This window comes from Penicillium cataractarum, assembly GCF_028827025.1.
Source record: "Penicillium cataractarum strain IBT 29864 chromosome Unknown utg000007l, whole genome shotgun sequence".
Classification (NCBI taxonomy): Eukaryota; Fungi; Ascomycota; class Eurotiomycetes; order Eurotiales; family Aspergillaceae; genus Penicillium; species Penicillium cataractarum.
This window is the reverse complement of record NW_026622743.1, coordinates 4032857-4060787: the sequence shown is the minus strand read 5'-3', so window position 1 is coordinate 4060787 and position 27931 is coordinate 4032857. Positions and strand designations below refer to the sequence as shown.

General features: G+C 47.7%; 13 protein-coding genes across 13 annotated transcripts; 7 read left to right on the top strand and 6 right to left on the bottom strand.

Annotated features, from left to right (window-relative positions):
* Window positions 1–1091: 1091 nt before the first annotated feature.
* Window positions 1092–2274, top strand: N7496_009006 (NADH kinase POS5; the record flags this gene model as incomplete). The annotated part of the gene is made up of 2 exons (XM_056701925.1): window positions 1092–1102; window positions 1215–2274. The coding sequence occupies 2 exons, from the start codon at window positions 1092–1094 to the stop codon at window positions 2272–2274; spliced, it is 1071 nt and encodes a 356-aa protein (XP_056553988.1).
* Window positions 2275–2882: 608 nt separating this feature from the next.
* N7496_009005 (MCT family MFS transporter) lies at window positions 2883–4286 on the top strand (the record flags this gene model as incomplete). The annotated part of the gene is made up of 1 exon (XM_056701924.1): window positions 2883–4286. The coding sequence occupies one exon, from the start codon at window positions 2883–2885 to the stop codon at window positions 4284–4286; it is 1404 nt and encodes a 467-aa protein (XP_056553987.1).
* A 133-nt stretch (window positions 4287–4419) lies between these two features.
* N7496_009004 (uncharacterized protein) lies at window positions 4420–5736 on the bottom strand (the record flags this gene model as incomplete). The annotated part of the gene is made up of 1 exon (XM_056701923.1): window positions 4420–5736. The coding sequence occupies one exon, from the start codon at window positions 5734–5736 to the stop codon at window positions 4420–4422; it is 1317 nt and encodes a 438-aa protein (XP_056553986.1).
* Window positions 5737–6664: 928 nt separating this feature from the next.
* Window positions 6665–8361, bottom strand: N7496_009003 (NAD-dependent succinate-semialdehyde dehydrogenase; the record flags this gene model as incomplete). Its single annotated transcript, XM_056701922.1, has 4 exons — window positions 6665–6807; window positions 6885–8129; window positions 8198–8285; window positions 8341–8361. 4 exons carry the CDS (start codon window positions 8359–8361, stop codon window positions 6665–6667), a joined length of 1497 nt encoding a protein of 498 aa, XP_056553985.1.
* Window positions 8362–8925: 564 nt separating this feature from the next.
* N7496_009002 (homoserine dehydrogenase-domain-containing protein) lies at window positions 8926–10090 on the top strand (the record flags this gene model as incomplete). The annotated part of the gene is made up of 2 exons (XM_056701921.1): window positions 8926–8962; window positions 9030–10090. 2 exons carry the CDS (start codon window positions 8926–8928, stop codon window positions 10088–10090), a joined length of 1098 nt encoding a protein of 365 aa, XP_056553984.1.
* A 516-nt stretch (window positions 10091–10606) lies between these two features.
* On the top strand, window positions 10607–12922 carry N7496_009001 (uncharacterized protein; the record flags this gene model as incomplete). Its single annotated transcript, XM_056701920.1, has 5 exons — window positions 10607–10726; window positions 10806–11666; window positions 11723–12101; window positions 12170–12642; window positions 12701–12922. The coding sequence occupies 5 exons, from the start codon at window positions 10607–10609 to the stop codon at window positions 12920–12922; spliced, it is 2055 nt and encodes a 684-aa protein (XP_056553983.1).
* A 295-nt stretch (window positions 12923–13217) lies between these two features.
* On the bottom strand, window positions 13218–14713 carry N7496_009000 (FAD-binding oxidoreductase; the record flags this gene model as incomplete). Its single annotated transcript, XM_056701919.1, has 3 exons — window positions 13218–14041; window positions 14101–14224; window positions 14285–14713. The coding sequence occupies 3 exons, from the start codon at window positions 14711–14713 to the stop codon at window positions 13218–13220; spliced, it is 1377 nt and encodes a 458-aa protein (XP_056553982.1).
* Window positions 14714–16254: 1541 nt separating this feature from the next.
* Window positions 16255–19005, bottom strand: N7496_008999 (uncharacterized protein; the record flags this gene model as incomplete). Its single annotated transcript, XM_056701918.1, has 4 exons — window positions 16255–16829; window positions 16888–17632; window positions 17697–18407; window positions 18469–19005. The coding sequence occupies 4 exons, from the start codon at window positions 19003–19005 to the stop codon at window positions 16255–16257; spliced, it is 2568 nt and encodes an 855-aa protein (XP_056553981.1).
* A 943-nt stretch (window positions 19006–19948) lies between these two features.
* Window positions 19949–20581, bottom strand: N7496_008998 (ankyrin repeat domain-containing protein; the record flags this gene model as incomplete). The annotated part of the gene is made up of 1 exon (XM_056701917.1): window positions 19949–20581. One exon carries the CDS (start codon window positions 20579–20581, stop codon window positions 19949–19951), a length of 633 nt encoding a protein of 210 aa, XP_056553980.1.
* Window positions 20582–21067: 486 nt separating this feature from the next.
* N7496_008997 (uncharacterized protein) lies at window positions 21068–22123 on the top strand (the record flags this gene model as incomplete). Its single annotated transcript, XM_056701916.1, has 1 exon — window positions 21068–22123. The coding sequence occupies one exon, from the start codon at window positions 21068–21070 to the stop codon at window positions 22121–22123; it is 1056 nt and encodes a 351-aa protein (XP_056553979.1).
* Window positions 22124–22247: 124 nt separating this feature from the next.
* On the bottom strand, window positions 22248–23210 carry N7496_008996 (ankyrin repeat domain-containing protein; the record flags this gene model as incomplete). Its single annotated transcript, XM_056701915.1, has 1 exon — window positions 22248–23210. The coding sequence occupies one exon, from the start codon at window positions 23208–23210 to the stop codon at window positions 22248–22250; it is 963 nt and encodes a 320-aa protein (XP_056553978.1).
* Window positions 23211–24670: 1460 nt separating this feature from the next.
* N7496_008995 (uncharacterized protein) lies at window positions 24671–26239 on the top strand (the record flags this gene model as incomplete). Its single annotated transcript, XM_056701914.1, has 1 exon — window positions 24671–26239. The coding sequence occupies one exon, from the start codon at window positions 24671–24673 to the stop codon at window positions 26237–26239; it is 1569 nt and encodes a 522-aa protein (XP_056553977.1).
* Window positions 26240–27149: 910 nt separating this feature from the next.
* Window positions 27150–27857, top strand: N7496_008994 (uncharacterized protein; the record flags this gene model as incomplete). The annotated part of the gene is made up of 1 exon (XM_056701913.1): window positions 27150–27857. The coding sequence occupies one exon, from the start codon at window positions 27150–27152 to the stop codon at window positions 27855–27857; it is 708 nt and encodes a 235-aa protein (XP_056553976.1).
* Window positions 27858–27931: the final 74 nt, after the last annotated feature.

Sequence of the window (27931 nt, the reverse complement as noted above, 5' to 3'; positions counted from 1 at the left end):
ATGAGAGTATGAAGAAAGTGTATTTTACGCATTTAACTTGCCAGCTTCACGATTAATTGTATAGATCTCTCAGGTACACTGTATTAATTCTTGAATACTATGCTGAACTAAGTTGAAATTCGATATAGTATACTTAGAAGGTCCGAATTCTCTCTAGGTAACATGCAATACTGCTAGCAGGGATTCTGGAACGCGAAAGGCAATGGTTAGAGGCCATGCCTATGGCATACTAAATGGTAGTTACAATTTCACATCCTTGGGCCACATTTCTATGCTCATACAGCAGATCAATAACAGTCTAAGTACAGGAATATCTAGAGCATACATTTTCATACGATAAACATCAATTCTTGGTGTTTATTTTTGTGCTTCTTTTGGTTTAGCATAAGTGGGTTGCCTCCATGTACTATCTACGGATGACTTCTCGAAATGTGTTCCCTGTCACCTTGCGATAGGTGGTCATCTTTGTAGTTTCCATGAGGCTCAACCGTACTTAGCAGAGTTACCCTCATCCTAAACGGCGATAAGAGAAGTCATCCCCTGATTTCCCCAAAATAAAGCACCAACTGTTGTCCTGAGAAGACCACATCTAGACCAGTCTATGAGGTAAGCCTTAGAAAAAGGGCAGCCACCGGGGAGGTCGGGGCATCTCCGGAGAAGCTCACGTGGAGCGGTCAATGTTCTGCCGAGAAATGCGTCACCGCGCGATCGGAGAATGCGGCGCATTTCGATGAGCTGCACTTGCTTTTACGCTACAACAGAGGGTCTTTGTCTTTTCTGTGGCCTTGGAAACTACAGGATATGTTACCGGTCAAATAGGAGGCTTCCATACAAGTCACAAGCCTTCCCTATCCATCATGCAGTGCGCCCCTTCACCTCGCTTCTCGGGGCAGTTCCTGCGGCGCTGTTTCTCATCCTCCGCACGGCGTCTGGAAATTCGGGATGTTAGTGCTTTATCACAACGCCTGCTTCCGAAATATCAAGGTCTGTTTCTACTACCGAGAGATATCATTTCCTGACGCTAAAGTCTTCTTTTTGACTAGAAAACCGAGGTGAGCTTCTTTCTCTACAATGGCCAGCACCGCCGCGGAATGTTCTTCTGGTGCGGAAGGACTGCGCTCCAGCAGTAACAGACTCCCTGATTGAATTTGCCAAGTACTTAATCCCTCTCTTTCTATGAGAAATGTATCTCTAACAACTGGTCTCTTTTTCAGTCATATCACATCATCATACCCCTCCATCGCCGTCATCCTCGAATCCAAAACAGCCGCCGAGGTCCACGAGTCCCTTTCCTACCCAGTCTACACAGCATGTTTGGAGGACAAGCCAAATGCTTTCCACGATAAGGTTGATTTGACAGTTACACTGGGTGGAGATGGCACAATCTTGCATGCATCTTCGTTGTTCGCTACATGCCCAAATGTTCCCCCAGTGCTGTCATTCAGCATGGGCACCCTGGGGTTCCTGAGCGAATGGAAGTTCTCTGAGTTCAAGCGAGCCTTTCGAGAAGTTTACATGTCTGGCGCTGGCGCCGGAGATCGTACGCCCGTTCTTGAAACTCGGCCGTCACCGGAAGTAGCACCTGGGTCGGAGACTCAAGAGCCATCTTTGGGTCCAACCGGATGGTCATCTGTGCGGGGGCAGTCTATGGGCGCGACTCGTGGGGCACCTATACTCATGCGCAATCGTTTGAAAGTCGGACTCTTCACAGCAGACGGCAAAGAGACGACTCCGGTCCGAGGCAAGACTGATCATGGTCAAGGAGTGTACGTGATGAACGAGCTGCTCATCCACCGCGGCAAAGAGCCTCATCTCGCAGTGGTGGATATCTTCGTGGGCGGTCGGTTCTTGACCGAGGCCGTGGTTGACGGAATCATCATCTCAACGCCGACGGGCAGTACAGCATACAGTCTGAGCAGCGGTGGGAGTATCGTGCATCCACTGGTCCCCTCCGTCCTCTTGACCCCAATTTGCGCCAGGAGTCTGAGCTTCCGGCCCCTTGTTCTCCCCTTCAGCACACCGATCACGATGCGACTTAGCGAGAAGAACCGCGGTCGAGAACTAGAAGTCAGCCTGGACGGTGTTAACCTGGGTCAAGGCATGGCCGTTGGAATGGAGGCTCGAGTATGGAACGAAGAGATGAGGCATGGAGAGAATGAGTGGCAGGGTGGTGTCCCAAGTGTCATGCGCCGGAGTATGGGTGGTGAAGCTCACGAGGGATGGGTGGGCGGTTTGAATGGACTGCTCAAGTTTAACTACCCCTTCGGTGAGTGAGTCTGTAGCTTTGTCTGTCTATATTTGAGATACCCAATCGCATTATTCTTGAATGATTTCGTTCCTTTTCTGCGATGGATTACTACCAGTCGTTGACTTGGCCAACTAGGTAAACTTTGAATCTTGGTTTCTGTTGTCTGGTTTTTTTCTTACTTTCAATCGCCGAGCCTTGCCAGACCATAACCACTGCATATATGACCAGACATCGATGTATACAATGAGTGCTACCAATAGGGAATCAAAAATATCCTTCTCGCTTACTGTGGATGGTTCGGCGGCATCTTCAACGAACAAATGCCGAACTTTTGGCAGCTCCCATCAAATGCCGGGACCCACACTTCTTTTTTCCAAGGTTCAACACTGCAACTTTGAATTAAAGGCCCGAGCCATGAGGATCAAAGGCCGGACACCCAAATTTTGCCTTCTATTTCCCCACTTACGATGAAGCCGGCGTGGGTTGCAGGGATTTTTCGTGGAGTATACCTCCTCGAGAATCCTTAAATAATTTCTTCTACTAACTGGGTTGGACTCTGCATCTCATCAGAATCAACTGGAACTGCACGAGTGCAGTCAAAATCTTCGATATCGTTCCCGTTTGCGCTTTACTCATGCACGAGAAACCCCGACATGATGTGCAATCCACCGAGAATCAGATCCGTGAAGTGATCGAACCCAGTTCTCAATTGACGATCCCACCCGGGGATAATTCCCCTCCTCCGGATGGAGGATATGGATGGGTGTGTACCGTTGCAGCTGCCACTATCAACGCCCATTCTTGGGGCTTCAACTCTGCCTATGCGGTGTTTCTCGCCCATTACCTGAACAACAACATCTTTCCCGGTGCCACTTCACTTCAATATGCCCTAGTGGGATCATTGAGTCTCACCTGTCTGATGCTCATCTCGCCCGTGGCAACTCTCGCAGTTGGCAAGATAGGAATTCGAGCAACCATGTTTTGTGGTGTGGTCCTTGAAACCGCCAGTCTATTATGTGCGAGCTGGGCTTCACAGATCTGGCATCTGTTCTTGACGCAAGGGCTCGTCTTCGGCATGGGATTGGGCCTCATCTTTATTCCAGTGGCTGCCGTTGTTCCGCAGTGGTTTACTACCAAGAGATCACTGGCCAGCGGGGTCTCGCTGGCTGGCGCAGGTCTCGGCGGCGCAGTATATTCGCTTGCAGCTTCAGCTATGATACAGAATCTCGGACTCAAACTCACCTACCGAATCCTGGGGAGTATCGCTTTTGTCGTGAACACGAGCTGCACGCTTTTAATCAAAGACCGCAATCGCGCTACTGGTTCAAAGCAGGTAGCCTTTGATGCTAAGCTTTTCAAGAGATGGGAGTACATCCTACTGCTCGGATTCAGTGTATTCAGCATGTTAGGCTATTTCATCTTGATCTTCAGCCTGGCCAATTTTGCAAACTCCATTGGCCTCAATTCCTCGCAAGCATCCGTCGCCAGTGCATTATTCAACATCGGCCAGGCAATAGGGCGGCCCTTGATCGGGTACTTTAGCGACACCACCGGTCGAATCAACATGGCAGGCTCGATGACCTTCATCGCCGGTGTATTACCCTTGGTTATCTGGACTAACACTAGAAACTACGGCGTGTTGATATTCTTCGCCATCGTCGAAGGTCTGGTCGCTGGCAACTTTTGGGCTACAATCGCACCCCTCGTGGCGGAAGTCGTCGGCCTGGAGAATGTACCATGTGGCCTCAACCTTATGTGGCTGGTCATAGCCATACCATGCACATTCAGCGAACCCGTTGCGCTAGAGATTTTCTCCGGCACTGGGAGTTATCTCGGCACGCAGCTGTTTACTGGGTTTATGTACATTGCTGCTGCGGCGTGTATGTTGGCTCTGCGAGGATGGAAAATTGCGCAGAAAACGCAGACCATTGATGAGAGCGACTTTACCGATACTGTGGGCGCTCACTGTGTGCAGCAGACCGAAAAGATCAAGGTTGGAGGCTGCGGCTCTAACTGCTTCAAATGGGCGAATGTATAAATTTTGAAGCTCTTCAAGACATAATTCCACAATGCATCCTGTAAATATGAAGGTTGCTGCTCTGTCCATGGGCGCAGGACAGTAATGACCAATTTGAACATAGAACTTAGCGATCCCCCGATTGAACTTAAGCTCAACCCGCTACCCCTGACACACATAGTGGTGAATCATAGGCAAAATCAATAAAGTACCGATATGTCTGGAATGTCTGCGACTCGAGTGGTTTCGGCCAGGTCAATTGAGTTTGAACTTCCGGTCGCAACGGGATACCCTCTGCAGCGATATTGGCATTATGATCGTATAATTCGGGATAACTCGCAAAGAACGCAGGATCAAGTTTGTAATTGGACACATCCCTGTCCATCTTCAGGTAACTAAACACCGCTCGGGAGTACTCTGAAGAGGAGAAGAGGGTGGCCACGTCTGGAGCAGGGAGGCTGACACCAAGTGAGAAGCTGTCCGCATCAGTTGTCGGCGATGAATCGATATTCGGCACAAGATCCGTGACGCGAACATAGGCTTTTATCATTGGAGCCCCCTCAATCAAATCCGACATCCAGGTTTCGACCACGTAACTGCTGACGGTGTCGCAGAATATTTGATCGATTTTTGGATTCGCCGAGTGTAGTTGGATTAGACGATCGCGAATTGATGGGAAAGGTATCCAGTCTATGACTTTTGGGTAGACTGTTTGAAGTTGTAATGCAGTAGGCTTGTATTGTGGATGTATGGCGTTGAAGGTTCTCGTGCACGGCATGATTTGCCAGGCTGTCAAATTGACAATGTGATAGAATCGTGTTTTTGCGTACCAGCGCATGACATCTGGTCGGGTCATGCTGTTGAATAAGGCGAGTACCATGAGGACCTCTTGATAGAATCTATAAGTGGCGTTAGCTTTCCATGCCTGGTTGCCTCCGCAATTGGTGCAATATCTGACAGGCACTGACAAACTACTGGTCTGGCTAGGTAACTTAATTTTATGCTCGATTTTGCTCTTCATGAGCCGTTGAAGAACACTGATGTGGTCCGAGAATGGTGAGTTCGACTCTGTCCACGCCTTTCCTAGCACCAGGCATGATTCTTCGCTATTTATGATAGCGGTACTGTATGTATCTTGGCCCATCTGGTACTCGAAAGACCAAATGCTGGGAATTTGCTGAGCTAAAGAGTTGAAGCTCTCGAGAATGTTCGCGCCGGGGCTCGTCTCTTGTCCTAGTTCATGTATAACCGGTAATTGAGGGGACTCTTTCTCGGTGGTTGTGATTTCAAAAACGCCATCAGACTTCTGAACTTCTAGAAAATTCAAATTATCCGGTCCATTCAAAACGACTTCATCGGTTCTGAAACCCGGTGATGTGCAATCTTCGATCAAAGCCGTTGCATTGTGCGAAGGTTCTCCCAGGTCCGAGTCATCGAGAGCTTTAGAAACTGTTCCTGACAAGCCCTGCATTGTCGCAATTAGACGAGCCAGTTTCGCTTGGACCTCAATGAGGCTTCTCCGTAAAGAGCTATTCTCTTCCTGTAACGAGCGAATAACTTCATCATAGGGCTTGTCGCTGGAATCCGCCCGATCTAGAAGGTCTCTCATACGATCTGCTTGTCTTTGACGAAAGGCTCGCTGGGCTAAGCGGTTACGTAGCCTCCTAATCACTGTTTAACCCCCATTTGACGCGGTACGTGAGCAACTACGCACCTTTTGTCGACATCCTCATTCCTTCGTGGCTTGGCCGCATCTGTTGACGACTTGCCCTTCGTGGAGACCACCATTTTTCACTGAAAGTTGCAAGGGGAGAATTCGGTGTATTCAAGTCTATAAACAATACTAGGGCGATGTCGAATTTATGAAGTTCCATGAAACCACACCATCAGGCGCGCTCTTCCACGCGATGGGTGGAGCCGACGGAAGAGAAGGTTGGTGTTCATCCAGCATCCTTCGGGCTAATTAACGAATCCTGCACTTCGTCGAAGAATTTCCCCGTATCTTTTAACTCGACTTGGTAAGGTCTTATCTTACAAGCCAAAACCAGTGAAGCCTAATTCTCTCCATTTCCGAATATTCGGAAATGGTGGTACTCGGGAATAAATCATCGGGAATACGAACATTCGGGAATAATGATGAACTTGCAGGAGATTTCCCATTATTCAACACTCCCACGATAAGATTCTCAATTTGATTAAGCATAAGATAAGATTAGTTTTATAGAAACATCGACCCTATAGCCAAATTGAGTGTAGGTTAAAGTGCTCTCCACACTACCTAGGTATGTCTTAGTTAGGTCGTTGTATATATCTCGCTAGCTCACGTCCCGACCCATCCCCCATATGGCTCAATCATAGGTGATTTCTTGTTCGTACCCCTCACCATCCCTTTTCTGGACTTAGGCTAAAACTGAGGATACGACAGTCAATGTCCCCGTTTTAGAGATCAAGTATTCTTCAATAGCGACATCCTTGCCTGCCTCCTTTCCGTATCCGGATTCTTTGATTCCGCCAAAAGGCGACTCCGCTGCAGATGAGTTGCCTGTTCGAGCATGTTAGCGACCATTGGGATCTTAATGACTATGTAGTCATTATCGAAGTGGTTTCAGAAAGTTTTACCTGTGTTCATGCCAATCATGCCTGCTTCAAGGTTTTCCAGTAACCTCCAAGTGCGATCCACATTTTTCGTGAAGAAATAAGAAGCCAGACCCATTGAAGTGTCATTCGCCATTTTCACAGCCTCTTCCTCCGTCTCGAATTTGTACAATCCCAGGAGAGGTCCAAAGATCTCCTCCTTGGTACTCAGCATCTCCGAAGTCATGCCGGAAATGATGGTAGGCTCGAAGAAGTAGCCAGTCAATCCAGCAGGCTTCTTTCCACCGCAGAGAATCTTGCCTCCATGCTTCACAGCATCAGCGACGTGGCGCTCGAGCTTCTCGACACCGCGGCTGATTGTGAGTGGGCCCATTGTGGTGCTTGGGTCCGATCCATGACCGACCTTAATCTTTTGCGTTGCGTCCAGCATCATCTGAGCGAACTCGTCGTAGACACCACTTTGAACATAGACGCGGTTGGCGTGTGTGCATGCTTGTCCGGCAGTTCTCCACTTAAGGATCATCAACGCCGCGACTGCTTGTTCGAGATCACCATCGTTGAACACAATGAATGGACAATTGCCACCGAGCTCCATGGTGACTTTCTTCAGACCTTCGCTGCAGTGCCTAGCCACGATACTGCCCACGCGGGTGCTTCCAGTGAAGGTCACCTTTCGAACCAGGGGATGCTTGCAAAGCCTTTCGCTCACAGAGGGAGTGTTTTCATTATCAGTGGAGATAATATTGAAGACACCCGCAGGAAGTCCAGCTCGAAGGGCGAGATCACCTAGCGCATTGACACTCAACGGAGTCTCGGGGGATGGCTTAACCACCATCGAACAGCCAGCAGCCAGCGCCGCAGCAACCTTTCGAATAATCATTGCAACCGGAAAGTTCCACGGAACAAGGGCTACGCTGACACCAATAGGCTGTTTGATGACGAAGGTCCGACGGTCGGAGATAGAGGGTTGAGCGACAGAGCCTCGAATTCGCTCTGCTTCTCCAGCAAACCACCAAGCAAAACCAAGGGCGTAGTCTACCTCTCCCAATGCTTCTGCCATAGGCTTGCCGGTTTCATAGACCATGATCTTCGCTATATCTTCTCGGGCAGCAGTAATAAGATCGTGCCATTTGAGGAGGATCTTTGCTCGAACTCGTGGATTCACATGGCGATAACCATCAAAAGCCTTTTGAGAAGATTCGACATATTTGTCGACATCAGTGACTTCGTTCGTTGGGCAGACAGCAAAGATTTGACCCGATCCTGGATCTGCAAATAGTAACACTAATCAGCATACTTCGTTTCGTTGACAGAGTTCGCGAGTACTGTAGACTTACCCTCGACATTGAATGTTTTACCTGAACTGGCTTGTACCCACTCTCCATTAAGCAGAGATGCTTCGTGGACAAGTGATGGATCATTGAGCTGTAAACTCTTTAGTACTGTAAGAACTGTCTGTTCAAAAGTTCATGAGACGTACCTTTAAGATACACTTCGTCATTGTTGCTTGCTCGACAAAATTGACTAGAGATTCCGAGTAGAGTGCTCAAGATGGCAACAAATTGACTTGTTAGTTACTGCGGGTATTCTTGGGCTACAATGAACAGTATATATACATGGAATTATGCCCTTATTAGTTTCTCATCATTGTCTACTCTATAATCAGGGCTAGATAAGAGAGTATCGGGCGTGACCGACGAATCAACTGTCGCCTTCCTCCGAGGGTGATTAGCTTACTTCAACGATTACGTGTTTAAGGAATTTTTTTTCCTCTGAAGTCAAAGATTTACGCTCGATATGCTTATTCCATCCAGTTATATAATTGAACGATTATGGTCGCTCGGCATGCCCGTCGAGCTAGGATGGTTGGGGCCGAGTGGAGACATTTGCTATCGACATGTAAGCGTTCGATTACCTGAGTGTCCACCCTCCCGACGAGGCCAATATCCTTAGAAATCGGGGTTTGAATGATGTTTGAGAACATTTTCATGGTTCTATAAAGAGGCTAAATTCTTGTGAAAAGAATAGGACCATTGACCACAATATTAGGTTTCTTCCAAGTCAAATGACCCATCCAAAACAGATACACATCGCGGTTATCGGTGAGAGAAGCAGTCCAATGCGACAAAACGCTTTAATGAACTAGTGATCTAACAAGTCTTTCCCCAGGTGCTGGTGGAGTGGGTTCGTGTTTTCTTTCGCAGTTAGCATGGCTTGCCAAAAACCAGCAATCGGCACGACTGAGCCTTTGTTACCTTGCGACTATTGACGGGGCGCTCTACAATCGCGACTACGCCGATATTGATATTGAAACGGCTTTGCCTACACTGGAAGCGAAAGGATCTGCCCTACCTTCCATTTCGGACACAATTGAGTATCTGGCAGGTGCACCACACAAGGTTGTCTTAGTGGACAATACCAGCTCTGGGGCTATCGCAGAGGCTTACCCCGAGTTTCTCAAACGTGGGATAAGCATCATCACACCGAACAAGAAGGCCTTCTCTGAGAGCTTTAAACTTTGGCGAGACATATTCAGAGCAGCTGAATTGGGAAGCTCCATGGTATATCATGAGTCTTCCGTCGGAGCTGGAATGCCCATCATCTCCACATTGAAAGAACTCGTCCAGACTGGAGACGAGGTGACCCGCATTGAGGGTGTCTTCAGTGGAACAATGTCATTTCTTTTCAATCAATTTTCTCCAAAATCTGGCCAAGCAGGGAAGTGGTCAGAAACAGTGAAGAAAGCGAAGGAGCTTGGGTATACAGAGCCCGATCCTCGTGATGATCTCAATGGGCTGGATGTTGCTCGGAAACTGACTATTATGGGTCGCTTAGCTGGCTTGCCGATCGAGTCTCCTACATCATTCCCAGTGCAGAACTTGATTCCCGGAGAGTTACAAAGCTGCGACACCAGCGAAGAGTTCATGTCAAGGCTACACGAATTCGACGACCATATGGAAGGACAGAAGCTGCTTGCCGAGAGGTCCGGAAAGGTTTTACGATATGTTGGGAGCATCGAGATGAGCACGGGAAATGTTAAAGTCGGAATGGAGATGTTTGATCATATGCATCCGATTGCTACATTGAAGGGAAGCGACAATATTATCAGCTTCTACACAAAGAGATATGGCGAGCTGCCTCTAACAATTCGAGGTGCTGGCGCTGGCGGAGATGTCACTGCGATGGGTGTGACAGCGGACCTGCTTAAAGTGCTTTCCCAGATGGGCTAGAGAGTGACATCCAGAGAGCTTTGTTTCTGAATGCGACTGAATATCCATACTTTTAGTGTTGAGTATCTGCAGTAGTAATGTAGAGACCCAAGAAAGTATACAACGAGATGCTTGGACTTCCTATATTTTGACAGGTCTCTATATACTTGGAACCTTTCTAGATAAACGGGCATTATTTGGTTCGTTTCTGGAGAGGTTTTGCCGGGGCTCGTAGCACCCAACTCCTGTTCAGATGTGCTGGTCATTTTGTGGTCATCATCGCGTATACAACGAAATATGCATGCCTGGAAGAGTTTAGTGCTGGCTGTACTAAGAGAAGTCCTTCTGCTTACCCTCCTTGCTTGCTCGGTCTCTGTCTTCCCTGGTCCTCCGAGAACATCTTTTCTCTCTCTCAACGATTTCCTAAAAGGTACGCAAAACACTACGTGCTTCTCGTCTTCTGTTATTTCAACTGTGTATGCGTCTGTTGCCTCTTAAAGCCTATTTGACCGGTCCATTTAACTCAAGCCCTTGAAAATGGAGTCAGAGGGAGAGCACTACGACTTTGAAAGGAATGTTTGGGACGAAGATGACTATGGGACATTAAAAATGTCCATGGCGGAACTTAAGCAGTTCATTACCAAGTCCATGGTTGAGGTATGCATTACGCGCAGTGGAGAATACTTGCTCCTTACTTTACTCGCTTCGTCCCTGCTCACGCTACTTGTCATCGCAGAAGAGTAAGCTGGATGCATGCTTGGACATATTCCTTGTGGAACTTCGGGATATTCCCAACGAAGCCGACAACAAACTCCTGGATTTCTCTGGATATACGGGCAAGAGCAATGATAAACTACAACACGCCGCGAGTAAACTGCGAGAGAACATCGATACTCTCCTTCCGGGGTTCCTGGAACTTCCCACTGGATCCAATATTCTGGAGAATGAGAAGTTAACGGAGAAACTTCGTGATCGAGTGGATCGCCTAGGTAGAGACAGCCTGAGCAAGTCCGAGTTTGGAACGCAGTCCTTCCACGCCGCACAGAAGAGCTTTCTGGATACCCTCGTGTCTAGATACTGTCGCCAGTCATCACATGGACGAACGAATTCGGAGCCAGCTCCATTAAGCGAAAGTGCATTTGACAAATCTTGCCAACAGCTGGGGCAATTTATCTCTGGCGAAAAGGCCTCCGCAACTTTTGCCTGTGGGGGTTCCGTATCCATTGGCGACAACTTACCCCCAGGAACCCACGATGTTTCACCACCAGTTCGCATCTCCTGGACAGCCAAGGATGGTTCATGCGAGCACAAAGCAATGCTTCCCGTCAGTGGCAGTAATCAACTTAGTGCTGAACAGCTTGCTCAACTGGTTTCAGACTGTGAGGTGGCGAGATTTGGTAAAGGGGAGAAAGAGATTGTGGATCCTGAGTACCGCAAAGCTGGCAAGCTTGATCCTACTCGATTCCTGAGTAGCTTCCATCCCGCCAACCTCCAGATACTTGATGATGTTGAGCAGCTTCTTGCACCCAACTTCAACAGTCTGACGGAGAATCAGCTTCCGTTTCGAAGTCTGAAAGCAGAACTTTACAAACTCAATGTGAGAATTTCACTACCATTGTCTGTTTCATATATACTGACGTGATGTGTCTCTAGGTATACTCGGGGCCAGACGGGCTGTTTCGGAAACACGTTGACACCCCACGATCCAAGACACAGATTGGATCTCTCGTTGTTTGCCTACCGTCTGCATTCAAAGGTGGAAGACTAACCGTACGCCATCATGGAAATGTCGTCGACTTTGACTGGAGCGCTCGCAGCGATTCGGTCATACAATGGGCCGCATTCTATAGTGACTGCGAGCATGAAATCAAAGAGGTTACGGAGGGCCATCGGGTTACCTTGACATACAATCTCTTTGTCACTGATTCCGGCTGTGGATCGATTCCTCGGAACGTCAATATCGACCCCAAAACGTTGCCTCTATATCAATTGTTGAGAGATCTTCTTGCCAAACCTGGCTTCATGAAGGAAGGTTTGTACTATCCCGGCAAGATAGAACAGATCTAGGTATTTTCCCAAATGCGGTGCTGATTCTCACAGGTGGAATTCTCGGTGTTCACTGCTCACATGCGTATCCACATGCATCCTCACAAGCCCAAGAGCTTCTCCCCAGGGGCCTTGAAGGTGCTGACTTGGCGGTGTACTCAGTACTAAAGTCTCTTGGTATAGACGCCCATGTGCTTCCTGTTCTCAGAGAGAAACACGATGATGATCTCGAGGAGGTCGCGGTAGGAGATATGCTACGATTTCTGCGCGATGGGGAGGAGTTTGAACCAACATTTGCTCAAATCCCCCAAATTTTGCCTGTCGAATCAGATTTGGAAAAATACTGGAAGATGCTCTACCTCTCCCGCAGACTACATGGTACAAGAAAGATAATGCAATTCGCAAAGGAAAGAAAGTTAATGGATCCTGGGCTGTTCCAGGACAGAAAAGGAAACTACTTTGGGACCGAGTTGCATCGATACTCGGTTGATCAACACATGTTTGATATGGGCGAACCAATCTCAGAGGTGACTTTGCGTCCTGAAGTATCATATTTCTACGTTTGATATGCTGACACGCATTTAGGCAGTCAATAGGCACTGGCCCGCACAGTTCATCCCAGGCATTACCTGGATTTCCGAGCCTTTAAACAAGGAAATGGCGTTTTCGTACCTGGCCGAAGGCAATGAGCCCTCCATTAACACATTCTATTCCTGCGCTACGATACTGGCTGCGGTCCCTCCATTTGACCAACGCCAGCCCACGCGGGAAAGAGATGCTGGCAAAGTGCATACAGACGGGGAATAAAGCCATTCAACTCGCTGATATGGAACGAAGATTATGCCTGTGGGGACATCGCAAGGAGAACTAGTTACCAATTTTAAAATACAAAAACGCTCTGTCGACTCCTTGGTGTTGCCGAAATCGGATGCTTTCAGTTCAACTGGCGGAAAGTTGCTACTAGAATACTTCTGGAGATACAGATAGTGCTATCAAATCCTCGAATCATCGCTATTGTATAACTATTGTACAGGCCCATGGTATCAATTCCTCCTCATGTCTAGACAGGGTCACATGCATTCATTCATAAATCGTTTCATCGTCAAATCTTCCACTGGTGCGCGTTGTCCAGTCCACGAGTACCAGACAAGTCACCTTCGTCCAGATAGCCGCAGATTCTTCCCTGGGGATCCAATTTGCGTCGAATCTCCATCAGACGTCGGGCGTTATCATCAGCCCAGAACTTGGTCTTGCGCACCTGGAAGTCCGAATCACCCAGGTAAGCACCGACCGAATGTCTCTCTACTCCCTTCATCACATTTCGAACCCAAGCTTGGCACCGTGGATCGTCATGCGCATCTTCCCATACGGTATAGAGAGCGAAATAATGGTCCGAATGCATGCTGAGGGCCATGTCAGGAAGCTTTCTCCGACTGCAAGGGTTCATGGCAAACCACAGCGCAAAGGACTTCTTGTGTGGCAGGGTTGTAAATGCCTCCTCCAGCACTGCTGGAACATCAGCGTCGTTTTGAATGTAAGCATTGTCCGCGCAGTAGCGATGCTTCTCCGGATTAGCGTGACCTTGTTTGTCGTACTGCTCTTCAAGACTGTCCTCCTTGCAGAACCACTCCTCTACACAGCCCGCAGGTCGAGTATCTTGAGCCGCACGAAGCGCTTTCTCCGCGTCTTCCGCCTCATCCTTCATGGTTACGAAGAGGATAAACAATCTCATCTCATCGCTGCCGTCGGGATAATGCGAGATTGCAGCGATTTCAGTGTCGTTGTCAAAATCTGGTGAGATAGAAATGACCCAGCTGAGAGCTTCCCGATACATTTCAATTGGGTAAATATACCCAGAGGACCGGAAGCCATTCTTCGGGTACGGGTTCAACCGAAGGTGAAACTTGGTGACCACACCGGGGAAGCCTAGAAATGAAAGTGTCAGTGAAGACATGTCTTTGGTATATATGGTCACTAAATGATACCAGGTCCGGCCCCTCGTGCTGCCCAGTAAAGCTCCTGATTCTGCTCAGAATTACAATGAAGCAATTCTCCCTTGGCTGTCACAACATCAACAGCTTGGACTCGCTCGCATGCCCAGCCCCAATTCTACGAGGCAAAGTTAGCACACAAAGCACCGTCTACCACCATGTGACTTGATTTGCTTACGCGACAATTCCATCCCATTCCACCTTGAAGCAAAAAGCCCCCCAGTCCAACATCGGGGCAGTGGCCACCAGGGAACATAAGCTGGTGATCCTTGATCAAGACAGAGTTCAGTTCTCTACCAGTCATACTCGGCGAGGCACGGGCCATTTTATTGTTCGCATCAACTTCCATGGTCTTGTAGTTGCCCAGATCGATAAGAATCGAGTTATCGCGCACACTCCATGCTGCCCAGGAATGTCCACCGGATCGAACGGCAACCCGGCAATTCTTCTCTGCAGCTAATTTGACAGCAGCCACGATGTCTTCCTGACAAGTCGCTTTCACGACTGCCAATGGAAAACGCTCAGGACGACGATGATTGAACACCCGACCAACACGAGCATCCTCATAGGTGGCGGTATCCGCCGATTCTCGCCAAATGATTTGCATAGTTCGTGGTTTGATTCACAGCTGTACTGAGTGACTGACTGAGTTAGGCATGGAGCTTGATGAAAGTCATCTATTGTCCTGAATGTAGGGTATTTGTATTTGAGGTTGGTCTAAGTCCCCACGGTCTCGAAAGCGTGTCCGGCAATTAGTGAGGGGGATTTCCGACGAGGCGATCTCTCCGTGAGCATGTGGACACTGAACCCCATGGGGTACTTTTTGATGAGGTGGTCCACATCCCGACCGGTCGCATGTCAATTGGTGAAGAAAGGGGAGTGTTCAGACGCGGGGTTAAACTTAACGGGTAAACTTATTATTCATATCAGTACTAAGCGGAGGATCACCAGCTCGGCTCTAGGCAACTATACGAAATCAACGCACACGGAGACGGGAGCAGGTATCGAAATCAGTCACTAAACAGGTTCTCTACGACTCCTACTTTGTTCTTCTCCTTTAGCTATCTTCCTAGCTTATTTTTCCAATTATTAATAACAACTTCTCCCCCCTGTTCTGGCTAGATGTTAGAAATTCTGGGATTGAAAGTTGACGCCTCGGAATCGGAAAGCAATCCGAGTACCTCTTGGTAAGTCGGCAAATCTAGATCAAGGGAAGTGGTGCAAAGTATGATCGTCGAGGCCCCTCGCAGCAGATGCTTTTTTTGGAATTTCTATACCAGACACTTCGTGACATTGGATAATGCTCGGAGCCTACAACTCCGCTTAATAATTAGACGTACGGGCCCGAGATCTAACTAACTAACTAGAGTTCTTAGGATCCACAACAACAAGAATCCCGTCGGTTCAAACGCCCTCCACCAAACGGCAACGAATGACTGACTACCCGTAGCTAAATGCGTGGGGAACCATCTGAGAGCACTCGGTCAACTTGCCGATAATCCCGCTTCTCGGCTAACTGCCGCGCTTGAAATGTAACGTATACGCTGTCATATTGTGGCACGAATTGGGTTTCCAACTAGGAAGCGGTACAAACGCCGAAGATTCTCAATACTCGGTTCAGTCTTACCTTCAGGGAAAAACACAATTTTGATGAAATATCCCTGGTGTCTCCCTAGTTATGATTATTTTCAGGTTTCGTCTTCAATGCTCAAGACACGTTGAGCTAATTCGATTCTAATCGCCGTGCCTGAGCCTTGGACAGATATTGGCTCCCAGTCCATCCCTCATAGGCCTCTGCACGGGACCGGAAAGACCGCACCCAAGACCGCATTAGACCGCACCGCGCGGTCTTTGGTCCCAGACCTTGAGACCGCTGGGCGGTCCTACATTTTTAGGGACCGCACCACTGCGGTTTGGTGCGGTCCTGCGGTCCTGCAAACAAGCAAAACATCTTAGACCCAAGGTATGCATAATTTATGTAGAAGTCGCCTGTATTTTTGAGTATTCTGCTTTCAAATGATATTTAATTTTATATAATTCTGAGGTAGGAGTAAAGAATAATTCTTTGTTTGGTGTCTGTTGATTTCTACCGAAAAAGCGAGGATTGACTGATTTCCTTATGAATAGCTTATGTGGTTCTTGTTTCTATTAAAGATATACAAAATCCTCATCCTGTCTCAAGCGCTTTGGAACACGCCCAGATGAACGCCTCTGAGTAGTCCTCCCTTCTTCTAAGTGGCTATTATCAGGCAGGGGAACCTCATCATCATCATCGTCAAGTTCAAATAGCTGATCCGGGGTAGCCCTTCTCTTTCCAAGCGCTCGCGCACTAGGAAGTTGGATAGTTTCGGCAGAATCTTCAGTAGTGGATAGGTCTTCCTCGTTATCACTAATTGGATCAAATTGTTCCTCTTTCTTCTGGGCGTCCTTCTGCTCTTTCTTTGCTTGCTTCTCTTGCGTAGAAAGATACTCATCAACTAGGGCAAGCTGCTCTGACTCCACGTCAAATTTTGTTGTACACATAAACAACATCAATTCCTTGATTGTCTGCGGTTTCAGTGAGCCCCGGCGATAATGGCAGATATCACGCGCAGAGTTAAATAACCGCTCAACGCCAGAACCACTGGCTGGTGTTGTAAGGATGTCTCGAGCAAGGCTTGCCAGAATAGGATATTCATTTTGGTGTTCTTTCCAGAAAACGAGAGGGGTTGCTTCGACAGTACCTAGTGAGGGTGGTATAAGAGAAGGAGTATATAAGAAGAGGTATATAGATTAACTTACTACTTCTAAGATACCGTGTAAGCTCATCTGGAGCCGTCACGTTTGACTGAAGAGATACAGTAGGTCTCAGAAGGATATCAATGTCAGAGACGTCTTGAATTGTGGGCTGGAGAGTTGATGTAGACTGTGCCTCTTCGTAGCGCTGCCGGTAAGGCTGAATGTAAGCCTCTAGCGACTGCTTATAGCGAGGCCCCCAGTGAGGTTCCCATTCAGATGTTGTGAAGAACTCTAGCTTGTTCCGTGGTCCTAGGATAGTCGCAATTGCATAGAGATCACCAGGAATATCATCAGTCTTTCCATAATACTCTGTAAGCTTATCGCGCGCACGGTCAAGCGCGGACTTCATCACTCTCTTCCAACCAACCTTCTTTCGCGCTAGCTGCACTTTCGCCTTATCAATATGTGTGAATAGGGCGTTATAGATACCAAAGACGTTATGGATAGTCACGTCTGTAGTTGCCGAAAGAGACGAAGTGAATTTGAAGAAGGGATAAGTGATTGACAGAAGATAGTCAACTTGTCGCCATTCATCTCTGTCTATCTTTACATCAGCGAGGTTGAATTGGACACAGAAGTCATCAAAGGCAGACTGCAATCGCCGGGCACGCCTGAGCATGAGGAACGTCGAATTCCATCGTGTCCGAACATCTTGTATAGGCATAAGCTTAGGCTCTTTCGTCTGAAGCCTTATGAAGCTCTCGCGGCGCTGGGGACTTTTGTTGATGTAGACTGCTACCTTCCGAACCTAGAATATAGTGCGAGTTAGTAAAGAAAGAGAGATAATAGTAAGAGATTAGAGAGAGCTAGACCTTGTTCAGAGTATCCACGATCTTTCTATTCTCTTGCCGAGCTATATGCCCTTTCTCGGTCCATTCAATCTCTTCCCTCTCGTTTCCTGGGTTCGCGTCCATCTGACCAAGGAGCTCCTTCAAACTGAGCTGTATAACATGTGCAATACATGGTATACGAATAACCGGTATACTACTAGGTAGCTGTAGGGATTCGACGACCTCTTGAAGGCTACCGAGTAATGTTCCGTTATTAGATGCGTTATCAGTAGTAATAGTTAACACCCTCTCAGTAATCCGATGCTTCTCAAGAAGGTCAAGCAGGACAGTGCTTAGATAGGCCCCCGTATGTGAGCCCTGTAGAGGTTCAAAGCCAAGCAAGAGCTCTCGGTAATTCCACTCTTGGTCAATGAAATAGCCCGTTATTGCCATAAAAGCTTGGCGAAATGGTGAGGTCCAGCAATCTAATGCAATAGAGAGCTTAGCACTATTAGGAAGCTTCTGTAGAAGAGTATACTGGCGTTCTTCCACGATCTCTTGAAGATGACGGCGGACTGTGGTTGCAGTTGGGATTTCGGGGAAGCAGGGAGCAAGCCGGGCCATCTCAAGAAGGGCGCGAAATTCAGGATGCTCAATAAGCTGGAAGGGTAGCCGCGAGGCAGCAATAAAGGTAATTAACCTTTCCATCCAAGCTTGCGGCGTAAATGATGCTTTACGAGACGACAGATATGCCTAGAAGGGGTATTTTATAAGATTAGTAATAATTAGAAAAAGGTAGACTGATTATCCATACCCCGTTCTTGATAGCCTTCCTAATATCTTGCGACTGAGTCGGTCCTCTCCGACAGGCACCTACTTGCGAATAATGCCTATTCATAGTAGATGTTCCCCGGCGCTTATCGGCAGGATGGGCAAGGATATGGTCGCAATTCTTGCATATTACCTTAGGAGACCCATCCTGGATAGTAGCGACCTGGTAGAAGTGGTCCCAACATTCTGCATTGCGTCTACCCTCAAAGATATTCCGTTTCATCTTACTTCCATACTCCGTCTTTAACCACCAGACGATGAAATCCTCATTCGCCATTTCTGTCCAGAGGATATAGTTTTTCCTTTTAGGAGGACCAACGCGTTCGAGTGTTTCTGGGATAACAGGAGGAATCGCCGGTCGGAGTAAGTTCACGTTAGGAGTAGAAGTTGGCGTTTCGCGCCCGTCGAGGTTAAACAGCCCATCAGATGTGAAGAAGGAGAAAGTATCTCGTGGATTATCCTCAAAAGCCGATGAGGGATACTGATCAGAGAACTGAGAGGAGGCCTGACTCTGTAACATTTTGACGAAATGAGTATAGGATAGGACGGGGGAGGTAAAGGACTTAAGGAGATACCTGCTAAAATATTTCCGTCTACTAGAAAAAGCTGAATAAAGGATTTTCTCTAGGAGAAAGCTATAGGCATGATTTAGATAGATCAAATTGAATTGTAATAGTGATTAGGCAGTAGGCTCCACTTTACTACAATCCGATAGGATAAGGGCTACGAAGACCGCAGAAGACCGCATAGAACCGCAGGAAAAACCGCGATAGACCGCATAGAGGGCTGCAAAGACCGCAGAAGACCGCATAGACAGCTAGTAGGAAATACTATGATTGACCGCAGAGGACCGCAGAGAACCATGAGGAGGACCGCACAGGACCGAAAAGGACCGCTAGAAGGCCCATATAATAGTATAATCCTCCTTTTCTTTCTAAGTCTACACTTCATATCAGAGAAACCAATTTTGAAAAGAGATTATTATGATATATTAGTAGTAGAATATAGAATTTCAAGATAAATAGTTAACTAGAGAATCTAAGCTCTCTGATAATACCCTTAATACCTATTTTAGCTGTATGTAGGGGGTTATGTACACTCAACGAAGAAGTCTCAGATGAAGATAGGGTCAGGTACTGATATCGAAATATATATTTCTTACCTCATACACCTAGCCAGCAATAATTATTACTAAACCTCTCTATTAGAACTTAGAAATATACTAGTACTGGCAGGTCTAGGTATTTTAAATAGTAGATTTTCTATATACGAGTATATTTCATCTGTTTTCATAGTGGCTGATGCTGAAATACAGTAAATGTTTATGAAGGGACCAAAACAGTGTTTAATAACAGTAATTAAATGGGATGAATCATCAATTTATGTAGCCGAAAAGAGAAGGTCTTGGTAGAATTATGCAATTGCGGTTCACCGTGGTGAAGACCGCAAGGGACCGCGGTTCACTATGGTGCGGTCTCAACCCCCGAATTCGAGACCGCAAGACCGTGCGGTCCGGTCCGCGGTCCTCGACCTAAGGACCAAGACCGCACCATGCAGAGGCCTAATCCCTCATCATCCCTTGCTTCTGGATCGGCACCATGATCTAGCAGCAGCTTGAGTATATCATCCTTGCCCTCTATCCCGGCTAGATGTAGTGGAGTCCGGAATTTCATATCTGTGGCATTGATGTTTGCTCCACGTCTGAGGAGCAGTTTGATCCCGCTGCCACGGGATGTCATACGTGCCGCACCATGTAATGCCGTCTGGCCCAATTTGTCCGGTGTGTCGATTGTTGCACCCCAGTCAAGAAGGACATCAATTGTTTCGAGGGTCCTGCACAGGACTGCGTAGTGGAGCGCAGTCTTCCCATAGCGGTCATATTCGTCCACGAGGGCTCCCCGGTCGAGGAGAAACTGGCAAATATCCGGGTGCTCATAGTGTGCAGCTGTATGGAGAGCCAGGTGAGCAGACCCGTCGATGTTAAAACTTGTCCCATTTGGGAGTCCGCTCTCCAAATCAAGCTTTTCCTTCAGTAATGCATCAATAAGGGCGAGACGCCCCTTCTTGATGGAAAAAAAATAATGCGTTCCTAACATTATCAGGGCGCTGTGACCGACTGCCCCATGCCAAGAGAATCATGATTGAATCAAGATTCCCACCACATCCAGCTTGAAAAGCGAGAACTGGGATATTCTTGTCCTGCTCTATCTGTGTCCACGGACAAAGATTAACCAGTCCTTGGACCGCCGTCGAGTCACACTTTTCAACAGCGAAGTAGAAAATGCGAAAGTAGTCAACCCAAGCAAAGCGCTTCTGAGCGACTGCATAGTTTACCAAAACAAAGAGTACAGTGAGTACGCAAAAGTATTTGTACCCCCTTAGCCCCACTTTGCTGACCGCCCATACTAATTTCCTACCGCCTACTAGAAACGCGTAGTAAGAAAACACGCTAAACTGCGTAGAACGCGGTAGGTGTAAGATAATTAGAAACCCCCTATCCTACACAGTCTTATACACCTTCCTGACCGATTCTATATGATAATCAGATATCCTCTTCGATTTCTACTGCGATTTCTACCCTAATGGGTCGTTCAAAAGAGCTTACCCCAGCGCTTCGCGAGCGTATATGTGAGCTACACGATATTGGATGGGGATATAAGCGTATTCACGGTCGATACCCATGGATTGCGCTATCAACTATCGCATATACGATTAAGAAAGAGCCTCAGCGGAAGATGGGTATATCGAAGCCTCGCTCTGGCCGCCCGAAGAAGCTTAATGATGAGGATAAAGCCCGAATCCTCGAGGTTATCAGTGAGCAACCCCGAGTGACCTACGAGGACCTACTTTCTGAGGTATCTTATAAGGTTAAGAAGGACTCAATTCGACGGCTATTAAACGCTGAGAATATGCGAAAATGGCGCTGTGCCTGGAGGCCTTATCTTGATGAGGAACGCGCTGCAAAACGTCTACAGTGGGCTCATCGTTATCGGCACTTCTTACCTACTGATTGGGCCCGTGTTTACTGGTCTGATGAGTGTACTGTTGAGCGAGGAATTGGGATACGTCGAGATTGGACCTTTATACGTCCTCGAGATCAATGTAAAGAGCGCGAGGTTCATGGTTTACCACACCGAGGCTTCCAGGTTAAACAGATGTTTTGGGCTGCTTTCTCTGCTACACGACGAACAGGTTTAATACCTCTATTCGGTGATCCTGAATCTGAACGTGGTGGTATAAATCGATTTGTGATTGAAGAGCTATATCGTCGGGTTCTTCCTACGTTACTACCAACTGAGGGTGGCATTTTTATGCATGATAACGCACCTACACATACTGCGTATATTGTACGCGATGCATTGGAAGAACTAGCGATCGAGGTAATAGTCTGGCCACCTCATTCGCCTGACCTTAACCCTATTGAAAACCTATGGGCCCTTCTCAAAGCAGAAATCTATAAGCTCCGACCAGATCTTATGCATATGAAGAACAACAATGAGACCAAGCGAATCTTAGTGGAAACTGCGCAGATTGCATGGCAAAATATCGATATGAAGCACTTAGAACACCTTTCTGAGACTATGCCTAATCGGGTACAGGCAATTATTGATTCAGAAGGGTGGTACACGCCTTACTAGGCAGTTTCTATATGTATTTAGTAGTTGATATGCAATTCATGGAGTTTTGGTGGAGGTTTTGCGACCGGCAGTATATTATGTAATTTAGGGGGTGTGGGGCGGGGGTACAAATACTTTTGCGTACTCACTGTATCTTTGTATCGCCGGTACTCGCCGCATTCTCAAGCATATCCTCCAAAGTATGCTTGGAGATGATGTTATCGGCATGCGGGAGCAAGATCTCAAGTGCAACTGCGTCTCCAGTCTTTATAAGCGGGGATATTTCCCACTCCACACTTTTAATCGGTGCCGCTCCATGCTTGGTCAAGAGATCAACGGTTGTCCTGTGTCCGTTCTTTGCCGCGAGTAGCCCTGGACTCGATCCAGAGATGATGTTTCCAGGTTTCCATCCATTCTGGACTAAGGCTAACACGACACCATCGTGCCCTCCTTGTGCGGCTAGATGTAACGGCGTTGTTCCGAATGTTGCTTGTGAATTATAAGTTGCTCCACGACGAATCAATAGCCTGGCCATGTTCTCGTATCCATTTTCGGCGGCAATATGCAGTGCAGTCCTCCCCTGGCAGCGTCCACAAACCGAGGACGGTCCCAAACGTTTCTCGTAGTATTTGTAAAGGCAGTCCACACACCTGTCGGGATAATTAACGTCGGCTCCATGCTTGAGCATTAGTTTTGTCATGGCAATATCGTCCTTGCCGACCGCTTCATGAAGCGCACCCATCCAACGCCCTTCTTTGAGAAACCAGCGACTCAGCGGGATTCGCCGTTGATGTTCAAGTAGTATCTTGACTGTTCGCTGGTGTCCGTTCTTCACTGCAAGATGTACCGCCGTTGGTGGACACCAAGTTGGACTAGAGTGTCCAACATGTAGTGAAGTTCGGTGGGTGTCTATCTCCAGATCTATTGTCGCACCTCCCTTGAGCAGCATTTTCACCAGCTTTTCATGTCCGGATTCTGCAGCATATTGTAGAGCAATATCCTGTAAATACTTTCGGTTTAGTTGGCTGGCCTCGAGATATTCTGTTACTTTGGCGATATCGCCTTCTGCGGCTGCGGCTGCGATGAGGTGAGTCGGTTGTTGTGCCATATTGAATAAGGCTCCGTCCTTTGACCGTTAACGAGCTAGAAAATCAGCAAGAAAATGATATCCAAATACTCTTCAACTTTTGCTCTTAAAGCTTTTTAATAGGAGCATGTCTGTTGCCTTGGCAATCTCCACGTGCTAATTTTCTCGTATTACAACTGTTGTCATTGGCTAAGCTGTGACGACGTGCTCGGGTAAGAATAAAAGGCTCTGGGTACAGCCTCCTAAGTTAAGCCCCATCCTGGTAGTGATAATACCTCCTAGGGTTGATATTTTGCGGTACTGTCAGCTCATCCAATCATCGTGGCTTTTTTTTTCTTTTGCCTTTCGTTGCTGCCTTTCACCTTGGTCATTTCAGAGGCGGAGCGCGCGAGACTAGTTTACTCTCGCAACCATTTAGATACCATATGACTCCTTACGATACATATCTTCGCTCAGAAATGGCAGCCTAGTAGGGCCCGTAAACTTATACGAGTCTTGGTACTCGATGTATGGCGATAATCAAACAATTTTGAACGCGGGAGGCGCGAAGATTGCAGGCTGCCACTATTTCGATCCGACCCGTAACAATAAGAACGCGTATCTCAAAGTTTGGCAGCGTACATTCGCTTCTGTGGTTTTTGATGTCGAGACTCTCAAAAGTGGAAAGCTAAGCTTGACAATTTGGGATGTTAGTTGCCAGAATCCCATTCGACCTCTACAGACACCTTATTCCCAAGGGACGAGAGGTATCATTTTCGTCGTCGAAACCAGTGACTTAACTCGTGTCGAGGAAGCAAGTGATGAATTGCATAGCTTGCTAGAGGAGGATCTTTTTAAGGATGCGGTCTTCCTCATTCTATCGAATAAGCAAGATTTGCCTGTAAGTCTTTACAATGGCCAAAAGTCCAAAAACAAAGGAGATGTTGTAGGAGAGGGGGAAAAGTTAACCTCGTACTTTGCTATCCGAATCCTCTAAGCGCTTCGGAGCTTGCTAATCAGCTAGACATGCAGTGCGTGAAGAGACATTGGGTGAGTCTGACTTCTAATCTACCAGGATTGAAAAAGCTCTAATATGACTTTGAGTACATTCAAGCAACTTGTGTAATCACTGGTGATGGTCTCAAAGAGGTGCTTCAATGGCTAGGGAATGCCCTACAGTGAGATCCAATCAAACAGAACTGAGTCTAGCTACCTTTTTGCTTCTAAGAAGAAATAAACACATCATCCTAGCTTATCAAATGGTTTCCGTAAGTCTCTAGCCTCAGGTGTGTGAAACATTCTCCACATAATCCCCGCCCCTCTCTGACGGAGTGTAAACCTCCGCGTGCGGGGATTAAGACCCGGAAGATGAGTTCCCGACGGGATGAAGCAACCGAACCAAGCGTTATGGTCGAGATATATGAGTGAAAAGATTGGTGTTTCAACCGAAGAACATCTTCATCAATAAAACCGGCTGCCGTATTCTATATCCATATCCAGCAATGTCGCTACCATCAACCTGCGACATTCTAGTCATCGGCAGTGGCAACGCAGGTTTCTCTGCTGCCCTTTCAGCCGCCCAACACAATCCCAAAGCCAGCATCATTATTATCGATAAATGCCCTGCAGCCTGGGTTGGAGGAAATAGCTATTTCACCGCTGGCGCATTTCGTATTGTCCATGATGGCCTAGAGGACCTGCTGCCAATAGTCAACAATGTGCCTCCAGAAAAGGTGGCACGTATCGATGTACCTGTTTACTCGGTAGCAGACTTCACGCACGATCTCCAACGGATGACCGGTGGTCGGACAGACCCAGCTCTTTCCAGGATACTGGTTGAGGATTCTCGGGACACCATTGGCTGGTTGGCTCGGAATGGTATCCGATTTCAGCTCTCGTTCAATCGTCAAGCGTATGAGATAGATGGTCGAATCAAGTTCTGGGGTGGTATGGCGCTGAAGACTGAGGATGGTGGAAAGGGTCTTGTTGAAGATCACCTGCGGGCTGCGGAGAAGCACGGCATCAAGGTCCTTTTTGACACTGCTGCAACCAAGCTCGTTACCAATCCCCAGACTGGTGCAGTGTCAGGTGTTGAAGTTGTCACTCGCGTTCATGAAAGCAACGACCCCGAGTCTCAACACAGTGAAAGAATGACGATCCAAGCAAAGGCAGTTATCATGGCTGCTGGGGGATTCGAAGCAAACCCTCAATTGCGAGCGCAATACCTGGGTCCAGGTTGGGACGCTGCACGAGTCCGCGGGACTCCCTACAATACCGGCGATCTGCTCCAAATCGCACAACGAGACGTCTCTGCAAAGGCTGCGGGTAACTGGTCCGGCTGTCATAGCGTGGCATGGGACGCGGACGCACCAGCGCACGCAGGCGATCGTGCGGTATCCAACGAATTTACAAAGTCTGGCTATCCCCTGGGAATCATGGTCAACAGAGACGGAGTTCGCTTTGTCGATGAAGGCTCAGATATGCGGAACTATACCTATGCCATGATCGGTCGTCGCATCCTCGAGCAGCCGGGACAGATCGCGTTCCAGATATGGGATGCCCGAACGACGCCATGGCTTCGCAGCGAAGAGTATCGACCGGAGGTGACCCGTCATCTGACGGGAGATTCGCTGGAGGAACTTGCAGATCGATGTGTTGAGGCAGGCCTGGCGGATAAGGAGAGATTCCTTGCGACGCTTTCAGAGTATAATCGTTCTGTGCCATCCGAGGAAGCGTCCAAGGATAAGTGGGATCCTGCGGTCAAGGATGGCCTCGCTACGAAGGGTCTTCCAGTGCCGAAATCCAACTGGGCCTTGCCCATCGATAGGGCACCTTTCCTGGCGGTGAGAGTCACATCGGGGATCACGTTCACATTCGGCGGCCTTGCTGTAAACCCCGAGACAGCAGGTGTGATTTCAGAGGTCACTGGTGGTGAGATCCCTGGATTGTATGCGGTTGGTGAGATGCTTGGTGGTCTTTTCCATAATAACTACCCCGGTGGTAGTGGATTAACATCAGGTGCAGTATTTGGTCGACGAGCTGGGCGAGCTGCGTCGGAGAGAGTGAAGTAGAAAGAGTGGAGGTTTGATAGCCACGTATCTCGGTTAGTCCAGTGCTGGTCATAGACGGAATATCGCATCAACTGAAAATAAAACAATCATCGGTGCCATGAATCGAACCCCCGACCTTCAGATTCCCTATATACTTCACCAAAATGCTCCATCGCCATCCCACGATGCCGAAGTACATACCCTCCGGGACCACACCTACTAAACAATCCCCCTTTACACCACTATAATACCTTTAAAATGTTTTATTTTAGATCTAAAATGGAAGATATTAAAGGGCTCTATCTACCAAACAAAAAAAAAAAAAAAAGAAGAAATCGGCGAGCGGGGGGTTAGCCGCTCGCCCTCTCTCCCCCTTAGGGTGTGCCCGGTCATCCGTGGAGCGGTGCTCGACATCGGATACCAGTCAACCATATTTCCCCTCAATTTTTCCTTCACAGGGGCACACCCTTGGCCAACCAGGTGGCGCAAACCTGGCTGACCAACTAGGCCATATGAGGGGGGAGATTACCTGGAAGAACTGGAAGTTGGTGATAACCCTCAATATCTCAACTTTGCCTGTGCCTCGGCCTCAAGCCCCCAACTGCACAGAATGCCGCACCAGTCATTATACTATTATCTATTCGGTCCATATCGTAAATTCTGCGGTTTTAAGCTGCTATGAACTGTCATATGCATGATCGCCGTCCCTAATTTGAAATATGACGTCGGCAAGGCAGAATGCTGCGACTTGGCCCCCATGGTGGCTGTGTTGACAGTCCTGCGCCATAATCGACAAAAGTCTAAAGTTTATATTAATATACACTCCTTCTTTGTCGCTATATCTTGACTGGTTTTCCTAAGGTTTGATTCCTCTTGCAAAGCCATTTTCCACACATTGTTCACTACCTCCAACATACCACTACTCGACAATATGCATACTCAACACGATGACCGCGATATCCTCCCTGGTGCAGTCACCAAAACACCACCAAAGTCCAACGCGTCTTCATTGACTATGCTAAAAGCATCCGCCGGTCCGAATGAACTCGTTTTTACTCGTATCGGCCCCTGGCGCATCAACATGGAAATCTCAACCAAGAACCAACCCGAAAACACACTATACTCCATCGACATTGCCGGTCTATTCAGCGACAACACCGAAATAACAATGTACAGCGGATCCAAAAAGGAAAACCGTGTCCTCGGTCACTGTCGCTTCAACAAGTTCCGCCCATCTGAGATGCAGATTAGCTCTCATGGGACCTCATCGCGTATGATATGGATCAAGCAACACGATTCTTATCGCTGGTCTGTGCCGCAAAAGTCAGAAGCAGGCGAGAAGACCGAAACGATGGATGAGAAGTACTTCTTATGGAAAACAGTCGAATACCCGGCGTCTTCATCCGGTAATCGGGTATACCAGAATCTGGAGCTTGGTGATATGGACAACTCTACTGTCTACGCTGCGTATTCCGGGGGTGCACCTGGTACCAAGAGTGGTGGGAGTTTGCTTTTGAGAGAGGATATGGGAGAGGATATGATTACGATGGCTGTATTGACTGTGTGTGGTTTGATTGAAAAGGAAAGGCAGACGAGAGCGAGAAAGGGGAACTTTACGATTGGCATGCTGGCCTATTAATTTTAGTCTCCATGTATCCTCGTTGATTTAACAACTGGGAGGTTGACTAAAATATGACGATGATATACTCATGT